This window comes from Scomber japonicus, chromosome 12 (genome assembly GCF_027409825.1).
Source record: "Scomber japonicus isolate fScoJap1 chromosome 12, fScoJap1.pri, whole genome shotgun sequence".
Taxonomy (NCBI): domain Eukaryota; kingdom Metazoa; phylum Chordata; class Actinopteri; order Scombriformes; family Scombridae; genus Scomber; species Scomber japonicus.
In genome coordinates, this window is record NC_070589.1 from 30,902,384 (window position 1) to 30,915,244 (window position 12,861).

Sequence of the window (12,861 nt, forward strand, 5' to 3'; positions counted from 1 at the left end):
GGGTCAAATTGACCCCGTCTGTTTGGACTGTTCCTTCTTTCCCCCCTTCCCTCCTTCCTACCTTCTTTCCTCCCTTCCTTCTGTCCTTCTTTCCTTCCCTCCTACCTTCCTTCCTTCCATACTTCCTTCCTCTTTCCCTCCCTCCTTATTCCTCCTTTCCTTCCTTCTTTCTCCCTTCCTTCCATCCTTCTTCCTCCCTTCCTTCCTCCTTTCCATCGTTCTTCTTCCCTTCCTTCTTTCCATCGTTCTTCCTCCCTTCCTTCCTCCTTTCCATCATTCTTCCTCCCTTCCTTCCTCCTTTCCTTCCTTCTTTCTCCCTTCCTTCCATCCTTCTTTCTCCCTCCCTTCCTCCTTTCCATCGTTCTTCCTCCCTGCCTTCCTTCTTTCTCCCTTCCTTCTTCCGTTCTCCCTTCCTTCCTCCTTTCCTTCCTTCCTTGACTTGAGGACAACAGGAGGGTTGAGAGTGATGTAGTATTACAGTAAAAGTACATGGAGTAGAAAGTACAATATATAGAAAGTAGCATCACATGGAAACACTCAACTAAAGTACGAATGTGTGTGTGTGTGCGTGTGTGTGTGTGTGTTTGCGTGTGCGCGTGTGTGTGCAGAGCGTCATGACGCCCTCTACGTGGTCGGAGCTCTGGAGGAAGCGATGGAGTTGAGAGGAATGCGTTATCATCCCATCGACATCGAGACCTCCGTCATCAGGACGCACAAGAGCATCACGGAATGGTGAGGAGCATGACGTCATCACGACATCATCACACAACGTCATCACACATCACATGACATCATCACACAACGTCATCACACGACATCATCACATGACATCACACGACATCATCACACGACATCACACATCACACGACATCATTACACAACATCACATGACATCACACGACATCACATGACATCACACGACATCACATGACATCATCACGACATCATCACACGACATCATCACACGACATCATCACATGACGTCATCACATGATGTCATCACACGACATCATCACATGACATCATTACACGACATCATTACACGACATCATCACACGACATCACATGACATCATCACACACGCTGACCTATAATGACCTCGGTATCTCATTGGTTATATTTAGGTTTGGTATCAGTGGTAAATTAATGGTTTTAATGTTTAATGCTTATATATTGATGCTTTTATTTTGAAAGTACACATACAAACAACTGATTTATTGTTTTTTATTGCTTCTCATCTATTTTCACTTTAATAATAAAGGATCTCGTCTCCTCTTTATCTCACAGCGCCGTGTTCACGTGGACCAACCTGCTGGTCGTGGTGGTGGAGCTGGACGGCTCGGAGCAGGAAGCGCTGGACCTGGTTCCCTTGGTAACCAACGTGGTGCTGGAGGAGCACTACCTGATCGTCGGCGTCGTGGTGGTCGTCGACATCGGCGTCATCCCCATCAACTCCCGCGGCGAGAAGCAGCGGATGCACCTGCGCGACGGTTTCCTGGCCGACCAGCTCGACCCCATCTACGTGGCGTATAACATGTAGAGCGCCCCCCGGTGGACGGACGAGGAAGGATTGTTTTTTTATCGCTCCTGAGACTGAATTTGGAAGGAAACCACACACAGAGAGAGGAAGAGGAAGAGGAAGTGGATGAGCTAACTCCGCCCCCTAAAAAAAAATCACGTGGTTATATTTAAGGAGTTAAATTCGGAGGAGGAGAAATCGGTCCGTCCGTTAATCCTTCCCTCCTTTGTTCCGACTGTTTACCCGAGAAAAAAAAAAAAGTGGCAATCGTGACGCTCGCAAGCTAGTAGAGGACAATCGTTAACGTAGCAAAGAATCTGGATTTTAATCTACGTGTGGCTCACTATATTGTTTTTTTTTTCTTCTTCTTCTTTTTAAGTATTTGCTGAAATCGCTTTTATTTTATTTCTTCCTGTTTGTGTTTTTTTTTTTTTTTTAAACACGTCCTCTTAAAAAAAAAAACGTAAAAAAATTACGAAAAAAAAATTAGAGAAAAAAAAATAAAATTTAGGCTATTTTTTTGACACACACAAATTTTATTATATCAATCGTAATAATAAAAAAAAATAATAATAATAATAATTAAAGAATAAAGTGTGACATATGTTTTGATACGAGGGGCGAAGGGGGGGAAAAATCGCAGTTTTCCGATCTTTTTTTTTTTTTTTTTTTAGGTACTACACATTGTGTTCATGTTAGCGCTTTTTTTGTTGTTTTTTAACGTAACAAAAGTGTTTTATTTAGCATTTATTTTCCGAACTGTCCACTCCCCCCCATTTAAAGAGTAACGGGGGGGCAATCAGTGTGCTAATATTTACAAACTAAAAAAAACAGCTGCAGCCTTTAACTCCATTTTAACGTTTTTTTTTTTCATTTTTTAACGTTTCGATCCGCCGAAGCGTTAAAAACAACGACGACAACGACGACATAAATTTATATCATGTAAGTATGTACAAAAAGAAACTGATTTAATTTATTTTGTTTCTCTTTTAGAGGTGTAATGACGAGACGTTCAAGAATGTTTTGCTCTTGAATATTTGCTAATATAAAAATAAAAAAATATACAAAAAATCATTTAAAAAAAAAGAAAAAAAAGAAAAAAAGCGATGTTATTGTCTTGAAGTGAAAAACAGACTCACGTCAAGCATATTATGGAAAATAGAAATATATGATTATAGATTATATTAAATGACGAGTTAATTAATAAACAACAAGGATTCACCCCGGATAAAAAGCGGTTTAACAAAATTACGCTTTTTTTTTCTTCTTCTTTTTTTTTTTTTTTTTTTTTTTGTTAAATCTGCACGTTGGTCTGAAATGTTTGAGTCATTTTAACGGAAGATTTTAAGCTTTGAGGAGTTTTATTCCAGATTTAATAAGAAGAGTTTTGCATTAAAAAGGAGAAAATATGAATGATGTTTTATTGGATTAAATTTGTAGATTAAATCTAAACCCAAGAAAGTTGTTTCCTCCTAACATTAATAATTTGTGCCCTCATATTACAAATAATACGGTAGTTTTTTAAAATAAATAGCTGAAAAAATGACTCGTTCAATCAGGCAGAAATTTGAAGAAGAAAATGAAATACCAGGTTTTTTTTACTTTTATGCCACTTTAATCCAGTTTTATCATGTTTTCCTCTTAAAATTAATAATGTGTGCCCTCATATTACAAATAATACGGTAATTTTTTCAAATAAATGGTTTGCTAGTAAATGGCTCTGCCTTCTGTTCTCTATCATGAAAAATGACTCGTTCAATCAGGCAGAAATTTGAAGAATAATCTGAAATATAATCATTTTTTTTTTACTTTTATGCCACTTTAATCCAATTTTAACACATTTTCCTCCTAAAATGCAACATTTGTACACTCGAATTACAAATAATACGGTAATTTTTTTGGCCCCTGTTCTCTGTCTCATGAAAAATGATGAATCCTATCAGTCAGACATTTGGAGAATAACCTTAAATCAGAGTTTTTATTACCTATAATCAGTATTTTACAGTAAATTGACCTTTTATCCAACTTTAAAGCTACTTTGTGGAGTTTCATACCATTATAGAGGAATATTTTACCAGTTTAAGCAGATTTTCCTTCAATTTAGTGGGTTATTTTATAAATAAACTTACTCAGCCAATTATTCTCTCCAAGATCAAAATCAAACTGTTTTAAATCAAACTGGAGATATTTCAATTGGTGTAAATTAACTTTAAATAAATTAAATGCATAAAATGATAATTTAATAGACTGATTTGTGATGTATGATCACTGTAAAGAAGCAGTGAATGATCGAGGCCCTCTAGTGGTGAGCAGGAGGAATTACAACAACACTAACTTTATAAAAACAAGATTATTTAACAAGTTAGAGTCATTTTTTTCTTATATTATTCTTATAAATTATCTTTATAAGAGAATAATAAAGTGTTAATTATCATAAACTCTCATTACTGGAATAAAACTCCTCATTTTAAACAGATTAACAGCAGTACTGGACTCTTTTTTTGTCTTTTTTTGTGGTTTTTTTAACACCTCCGGCTGGGAAAAGGTGAATCCTCATCATCATCATCTTCATCATCATCATCATCATCATCACCACGAGTGTCCCTGACTCGGCAGGTATAAAGGCGAGAAGCCACTCCTCCTATTTGTAAATATCAACCAAAAAAAAAAAAAAGAAGAAAAATGAAAAAAGTCGTTCATATTTTTTACATGGAGAAGAAAAATCAATCAGGGCTTAAAACAGTGATGTCACGACAGGAAGTAAGAAAATAAAAGACTGAAAACAGGAAGGTGTGAAGGAGGTCAAAGGTCGGAGAATGGATGACGATCTTTGTGTGATTTACGGTCGAGGAATGTTTTAGTTTCAACACGAGAGGATTAGTTTGGTTTTTGTGGGTTTTTTTTGTTTTTTTTTTTGGAAAACAGATAAAAGCACTTTTTTTTTCTTCCACTGTTTGTTTTTCTTTTTTTTTTCTTTTATCAGCAAAATGTATGTCCGTTTTTTTTAAAGGTTTTAAAGAAAAATGTCTTATTTGAGTTGACTTAAGTCTTTCAATAAATATTTCAACGATTTTGACAATAAAGAAATGAGATATTGTCTTTATTATTATTATATATTTTCCTTTATTATATATTTTTTAGGGCTGTCAAACGATAATTTTTTTTAATTGAGATTAATCGCAGAATTTCCATAGTTAATCACGATTAATGGCGTTTTGAATTGCATGTTTAAAATCCTGTTATTTTCCATTTGAAGGCAGTTTTAAGCCCATAATGTAAAGCATTTCTTACCAGAGTGTCTTAACTGGGAATCAATCACGGCTCTGCTGCGACTCCCACACTCCAAAATGGTCCTTTGGTGGAGCTGAGGCTGGCTTGGCTGCACCTGGGTGTTTAGCGTGGAGGTGCTAACTCAAACTCCACGTACTCCGGTGGTAGTTAAACTCCGTTTGACACAGGTTGCATTTTACTTTTGACTTGTCAACTGAAGCGTCTGGAAGTGTTTTAAAGTTAAACAAGCCGTTCAAAAGTCCAGTAGCTCTCTTACTTTCCATCAGCGCGGTAGGTTTACTGCAGGAGGCCACTTCAAAGCATAGCGCTACAGCTAGAGGAGCCGTCTACGGGGGAGTAGAAGGGACAAAAAGGCTCGCAAAATTAAAATGCAATTAAAAAAAATAACGCGTTATGGATTGCATTAATCTAATCGAGATTAACGGGTTAACGCTGACAGCCCTATATATTTTTATATTATTATTTTTATTCTGCAGGTTTTTGAGAAACTGACGTCTGGGAGGAAAAGTTTGTTTTTTAAAGCTGTGACAAATCAAGTTTATTACATTTAGCTAATAAAAATTAATTAAGTTATTATGAACTAAAATAATTAATATTGACAATGATTTTAATAATCAGCTGATTTCAACATTTTAGCTCAAATTTCTGCTTTGAATATTTTTGGGTTCTCGACCGTTTCGTGGAGAAATGTAATTTTCTGATATTTGAGACAAAAACTACTGAAAGAAGAAAGTCCAAAATTAATCCAAAAAATGAAGAGCTCAAACATTTTCCTGTTTTTCTGAGATAAAAGGCAACCTTAAGGTAAACAAGTACAACAATTTTACATTTTTACTAATATTTTAACATTTTATCTTTGTTTATTTTACATTTTATTAATATTTTATTAAGGTTTTACTAATATTTTAACACAATTTTACCAGTGTTTTAAAAACTTTTTACTCGTATTTTATTTGAAAAAATCCTGTTTTATCATCATTTTGCGGATATTTTATCATTTTTATGACCTTTTACTAATATTTCTATTAAAATGTTTCTATTATATCAAAAGGTTTACTAATATCTTAAAGTGATCGTTCAGTGATTTTATCTAATATAAAATAGTGGAGCTAGCTTAGCATAGGCGCTAACGGGACCACCAGTGCATCTGGTAAATGACCCCACTAATAATGTCTGGACTGTTATCAAACTTCTACAGTAGTACAAATAGGGTCTTTACTCCTGAATCGATGCATTGGAAAGTTTGTAAGTACACCAGGAGTTTATTAAAATAACACTTACCTGATGGCTTTTACTCTGCGGCTAACTGCTAATGCTATCACTGAAATAGCATATGGTCTCGCGAGACACCCACACAGCACAGCTAAAGATCTGTTCGTGATCTCGCGATATTTCGACGATGTTTACAGCAGTAGCAGAAATCATCATCATCATCCAAAGCGACCAGAAATGTATTTAACTACATTAATATTTATATTTGTGATGTTTTTAGCTCCATAAACTATCAATTAATCTTCATTTTATTAGAATAAAAGCAGAAATCTTAAAACCTAAAACTATCTGCATGGATGAATACGAGCTGCAGAGACTTTTAGTTAACTGACCTTTAACCTTCCTGTCGTCCTCCCGGGTCAAATTGACCCGTCTGTTTTGACTGTTCCTTCTGTCCTTCCTTCCTACCTTCCATCTATCCTCCCTCCATCCCCCTTTCTTCTTTCCTCCCTCCCTCCTACCTTCTTTCCTCCATCCTTCCTTCATCCCTCCCTTCTTTCCTTCCTTCCTCCCTCCCTCCTACCTTCTTTCCTCCGTCCTTCCTTCCTCCCTTCCTCCATCCCCCTTTCTTCCCTCTGTCGTTCCTTCCTCTCTCTCTCCTTCCTTCCTCCCTCCCTCCTACCTTCTTTCCTCCATCCTTCCTTCCTCCCTTCCTCCATCCCCCTTTCTTTCTTCTGCCGTTCCTTCCTCTCTCTCTCTCCTTCCTTCCTTCCTCCCTGCCTTCTTTCCTTTACTCCCTTCTTTCCTCCCTCCCTCCTACCTTCTTTCCTCCGTCCTTCCTTCATCCCTTCTTTCTTTCCTCTGTTCTTCCTTCATCCCTTCTTTCTTTCCTCTGTCCTTCCTTCCTCCCTCCCTCCTACCTTCTTTCCTCCCTCCCTCCCTCCTACCTTCCTTCCTTACTTACTTCTTTCCTCGTCCTTCCTTCCTCACTTCTTTCCTTTCCTCCATCCCCCTTTCTTCCTTCTGTCATTCCTTCCTCTCTCTCCTTCCTTTCTCCCTGCCTTCTTTCCTCCGTCCTTCCTTCATCCCTTCTTTCTTTCCTCTGTCCTTCCTTCCTCCCTCCCTCCTACCTTTCCTCCTTTCCTCCGTCCGTCCTTCCTTCCTCCCTTCTTTCCTCCCTGCCCTCTTTCCTTTACTCCCTTCCTTCCCTCCCTCCTTTTCTTCCTTCTCCCTCCCTTCCTTCCTTGACTCGAACACAACAGGAGGGTTAATAGGACAAAAGTTCAAGTTATTTATTTATTTTAGCAGTTTTTTCATGTTTTACATCAAAGTTCAGTCATTAAAAAAAGAAAAGAAAAAAAGAACCAAAAAGAAGAAAAATGAAAACACAGGAACTTGTTGATACATTTATTTCCTCCATGTTAGCACATAGAATATATTTATATACATATTGCTAGCTAAAGCATCAAAAAAAAAAAAAAAAAAAAGAAAAGAAAAGAAGAATCGGGAGCATAGAAAAATGTTATTAAGCCACGATTAATGGTTTTACACATCGGACAGAAAAGATGATTTACAGAAAAGATGATGAAGACAAAAAGGAAACTTCACACTTGGTTTTATTCCACTTTAAAAAAAAAAAAAAAAAAAAGTACGAATACTATAGGGAGTACGCAACGTAACGAAGTACTCACTAAGTACCGTAATACTTGTAATACTCTGGAATAACGAGCAGTAAAAAAGTCTCAATTTCGACATTTGATGTATTTTTTTTTTTTTTTTTTTTTTTAAGCTTTATAACTCGATTAAAGATCCAGAAAAAGGTAAAATTATAAATTTAAAAAAAAACACCATTGTCATATTGCATTTACTCTTATTATCTTTTTTTTTTTTCACATGGTATAGGGAGGGAGGAGGAAGAGGAGGAAAAGGAGGAAGAGGAACAGGAAGAGGCGATAAAAAACAAATTAAAAGTATAAAAAAGAGGAGCACACACACACACACACACACACACACACACACCTTTATTCATGCAGTTAAAAAACCGGAATGACATCAAAACTTTTATCCACGTAAAAAGGGAAGAAGAAGAAGAGGAGGAACAGGAAGTGGGGTTAAAAAATTAAAATATTTCAAAATAAAAGACACTTTTTTTTTAAACGGCAGGATGGACGAATATAAAAAAAAAAGGGGGGAAAAGTGTGCTGGGTTTTATTTTGTAGGAGAACATGCATTTTTTTTTATTGGTTTTTCAACATAAAACGTTAAAAAAAACACACATTTAAGTACTCGGATACATCGCAGGTGTTTTTTTAAAAAAGAAATAAAATTTTAAAAAAATAACCGAAACTGAAACAATTAAAAAAACAAGACGTGCTTTTTTTTTTTAAAGAGGAAAAACAAAACAAAAAACCTCCAAAAAAAAAAAAAAAAAAAAAAAAAAAGTCACAAAACCTCATAATTATTTTATTTTGCAGTAACAACAGGAAGCCGGAGCTGATATGATATTTTAACGGTTGTACATTGTACAAAACTAGAACTAACAGTCATCCAGATCGCTGGGAACACAAGAGAGAGAGAGAACGAGAGATAAAGAGAGAGAGAGAGAGAGAGAGAGAGAGAGAGAGAGAGAGAGAAAAATATATAAAAAAGAAAAGCTGAATATTTGTGGATTAATTTACAATGTACATATAATATGAAGGAGGAGATATTGACAGAATGACTTTTTCTTTTTTTATGTACATGTAGTGCAATGATGATGATGATAAAAAAAATTTAACAAAATAAAAGACGGCATTTGTCGAGAAGAGCTGTGGAAAAAAAACTTGAGAACTTATGGAAGAGAAGAAAAAGAAAAAAATCCACCTTAAAAAAATCAAATATTACTGCGAGAGAAGAGAAAAAGGATAATAATAATATAATAATTATAATAATGATGATGAGGAGAAGAAGAAGAAGTCAAAACAGTGGCTGAACTGTACATTAAACATTTTACATCTTAAAGTGATACACTTAAATGAGTCGTTTGTCTTTTTGTGTGAAGTTTAAAGAGATGAAGACATTACCGTAAATCCTCTAATAGTGGGGCACGGAAAAGTTTCAATCATACTCAATGCATCATTTTTTGGGCTTTAAAACTGGCGGAAAATATTAATATAAGTTTCTAAATAATCTTTAAACTCAGCTTTAATTAAGCTTTATTAAATTTAACACGTAAATGTGTCTTTATTCATACTTATTTTAAGCAGATTTTTGGAGTGAATATACTCCGAAAAACACACATAATTCATTTATTTGTTTGTTTTTACCAATAAAAAAATTCATTGGCAACAAAATCTGATAATTAATGAATCAAATTAACTCATTTATTATCAAAAAATGTTATATTTGTTGCTTTCAGCTTCTTAAATATAAGATTTTTGCTGTTTTTGGATTAATTTCATACCAAAAAAACACTATTTTTAAGTTGAAATCATTTTGGGGGGGTTTGCAAAATTATGATTCCTGAGACTTTAATGATCCAAAAATAAATCAATTCATAAGAAAAGGAGGATGAATAAATGGATAAATGGATAAATGGATAGATAATGAGAATAATCAGTCATTTGAAGCCCTGACATGATGTTTTTTAAGTTCCTCTCTTTTGTTGTAATTACGGTAATTTTTTAAGGCTTGTCCACTATTAGAGAACTTACAGTATTTTGGTATTTGATGCACATAAATGATGAACAGAAGAGTGTAAAAACATAATAAAAAGAAAAGAAAAATAAAAAGTAAAAGCATCTATACAAGAGTAACTGGATTACTTTCCTCCGTTCAGTCCGATCTTCATCACTGAGGAAACTTTTAAAAAGTGTCACACAAGAAAAAAATGGCAATTCGATTGCCCCCTTTGAAAAAACCAAAGTCTCCAAAGCACCATATTTATACACGACCATCGATATCGATACTCCACATCGCAGCGCAAAAAAAGAAACCATAGAAAAAGATTAATTTGATCTTTCACATTTTGCATAATGTTTTTATATTGGTCCATCCGTCGTCACTTCTCCTTTAAAAAAAGCTTCTTTCCTTCTCTCTGTTTTTTATTCTTTCTTTTACATTTTAAAATAATGAATAAAAAATAATGATTAAAAGAAAAAGGACAAACTATGAAACTATTAACATGCATCGTAGTCTTATTTTGAAAGGGTAACAGGATGTAGAAAGGAAAGAAAGAAAGAGGCACTGAACCAACTACAGCATTAAAAGCAGTGAAAGAGTCTCATAGAAAGTCACTTTAAAATAAAAGAGAAAAAAAAGAAAGAAAGAAAAAGAACGAGTGTAGAGATTATACAGACGACGCTCGGAGAGGAGGAGGAAGAGGAAGAGGAGGAAGGAGAGGAGGAAGAGGAAGAGGAGGGACACTCCTTTCTTTTTTAAGTGGAAGAGTGTGAGGAAGAAGAGGAGGAAGAGGAGGAGGAAAAGGTCAAGGAGGTGGAGGAAGAGAATGGAGAGGAGGAGGGTGAGGAGGAAGAGGAGAAAGAGGAGGGGGAAAAGGGAGAGGAGTAGGAGGAGGAGGAAGAGGAGAGGGGGGGGGGGGAGGAGGAGGAAGAGGAGAGGGGGGGAGGAGGAGGAGGAGGAGGAGGAGTAAGAGAAGGAGGAAGGGGAGGAAGAGGGGGAATACTCCTTTCTTTTGTAAGTGGAAGAGTGTGAGGAAGGAGAAGAGGAGGAAGAAGAGGAGGAGGAAGAAGAAGACGAGGAAGAGGAGGAAGAACAGGAAAAAGAGGACGAGGAGGAGGAGAAGAGGAGGAAGAAGGCGAAGTGGTGGAGGAAGAGGAAGAAGAGGAAGAGGAAGAAGAAGACGAGGAAGAGGAGGAAGAACAGGAAAAAGAGGACGAGGAGGAGGAGAAGAGAAGAGGAAGAACAGGAAAAAGAGGAGGAGGAGAAGAGAAGAGGAGAGGAGAGGAAGGGGAGGAGGAAGAGGAGGGGGAGGAGGAAGAGGAGGGGGAAGAGGAAGGGGAGGAGGAAGAAGAGGGGGAAGAGGAGGAGGATGAGGAGGAAGAGGAGGAAGGGGAGGAGGAAGAGGAGGAGGAGGAGGAAGGGGCTCACCAGATCATCTCAGGTTTAAACTAAATTAATAATTATTTTTTGGCAAATATTAAAAGAAGTTAAGTTTAATTTTTAGTTTTTAATTATTAATGAAAATAAATGTGCCACTAATATTTAAAAAAAAAGGAGAATTTAAGGTGGACATTTAAGGTGGACATTTAAGGTGGACTAACGTTGAATCAATGGGAACTTCTCTAAGATCCAGCTCAGGAAAGATTTTAAACATTTCCCCCCAAAGAATTTAGAGCTAATTAAAAACTTTAATATCTCATAAAACCCCAAAAAACCCAAAATGTGCATAATTAGAATAATATTAATAATTATAATATATGGAAGATTTTATTTTGTCGGCCTTTATTTTATTCATTTTTATTTTTTAAATTTTTTTATTAAGGCGGACTTTTTGTGACCCTGTTCCCAAATAAGTGATTTAAGGACATTAATATAATTTTTTATTTTATTTTATTTATTTTTTTTAGGTAGAAATGATAAAAAGGTGCTTTTATTATCCACCACGATCGATTTTAATAAAAAGAAGAAATTAAAGTACATCAACTTCCTGTTTCCTGTGAGCCTTTTTCATCCACAATTTATTCTCTTTTTACGCTGTTGTGTTTTTTTTTAAATCTTTTTTTTTGTCGTTTTTTAAATATTTTTCTCTATGAAAGCAGAGCGGTGATAGTACTTAACGGTATGTTTTTGATTTTATTATTATTTATTTATTTGTTGCATTTTTAAGATCGACGGCGTGTTTTTTCCGTTTTGCATTTTACAGTAAGAAAAAAGTTGTTTTTTTTCAGTTGGTGGTCGTTTGTAAAAAAATCAGGTAATAAAATGTCTTCAGTTAATGTTCATCTTGTTACTACACACTTAAATAACACATTCTCTGACACGAGATCAAAAAATTAGCACTTCAGTAAAAAAAAAAAGGGGGGAGAAATGAGAAAAAAAAAGGGAAAAAAATGAGAAAAATTACCAAAATAAAAGAAAAAAAAATGACAGAAATCATCAAAATAAAAGAAAAACATGAGAAAAGTCACCAAAATAAAAGAAAAAAAACTGACAAATCATCAAAAAAAGAAAAAAAAAGACAGAAATCACCAAAATAAAAGAAAAAAAATGACAAAAATCACCAAAATAAAAGAAAAAAATGAGAAAAGTCACCAAAATAAAAGAAAAAAATGACAAATCATCAAAAAAAGAAAAAAAATGACAAAAATCATCAAAATAAAAGAAAAAAAAGAGAAAAATCACCAAAATAAAAGAAAAAAAAGACAAATCATAAAAAAAACAAAATAAATGACAAAAATCACCAAAATAAAAGAAAAAAAATGACAAAAATCACCAAAATAAAAGAAAGAAAAAAAATCCTCACAATCAATCTATTCATGATTCAGAGAGGAAAAAAAAAAAAAAAGGGGGGGACATTAAATAATAAAAAAAACACACAATAAAATAAAAAGAAAGGGGGGAAAAAAAGAAAAGGAAGGAGGAATAAATTTCACACCGAAAAAAAACATCGGGGTCGACAAAGTTTTGAGGAAGGCAAGTCGAGAAGCAGAAGGATCGAGTGTGACAGGAAGTAGAGGAGGAAGAGGAAGAGGAGGAAGAGGAGGAAGTGGAGGAGGAGGAAGAAGAGCCAATGGTGTGCTGTGTAAGAGGGTTGTTGTTGGTGTTGTTGTTGGTGGTGTGTGTTTTATTTTGAAAGGGTCGGTGGGTGGTGGTGGTGGTGGGAGGGGGGGTGGGGGGCT

At 35.2% G+C, this 12,861-nt stretch overlaps 1 protein-coding gene across 1 annotated transcript in view; it reads left to right on the forward strand.

Annotated features, from left to right (window-relative positions):
- The window catches only part of LOC128369747 (disco-interacting protein 2 homolog C), a 51,350-nt gene extending 49,810 nt beyond the window's left edge, over positions 1-1,540 (forward strand). The window contains exons 22-23 of the mRNA XM_053330823.1: positions 609-732; positions 1,288-1,540. Coding sequence (XP_053186798.1) covers positions 609-732; positions 1,288-1,540 — 377 coding nt within the window. The remainder of the gene's footprint in view (positions 1-608; positions 733-1,287) is intronic.
- Positions 1,541-12,861: the final 11,321 nt, after the last annotated feature.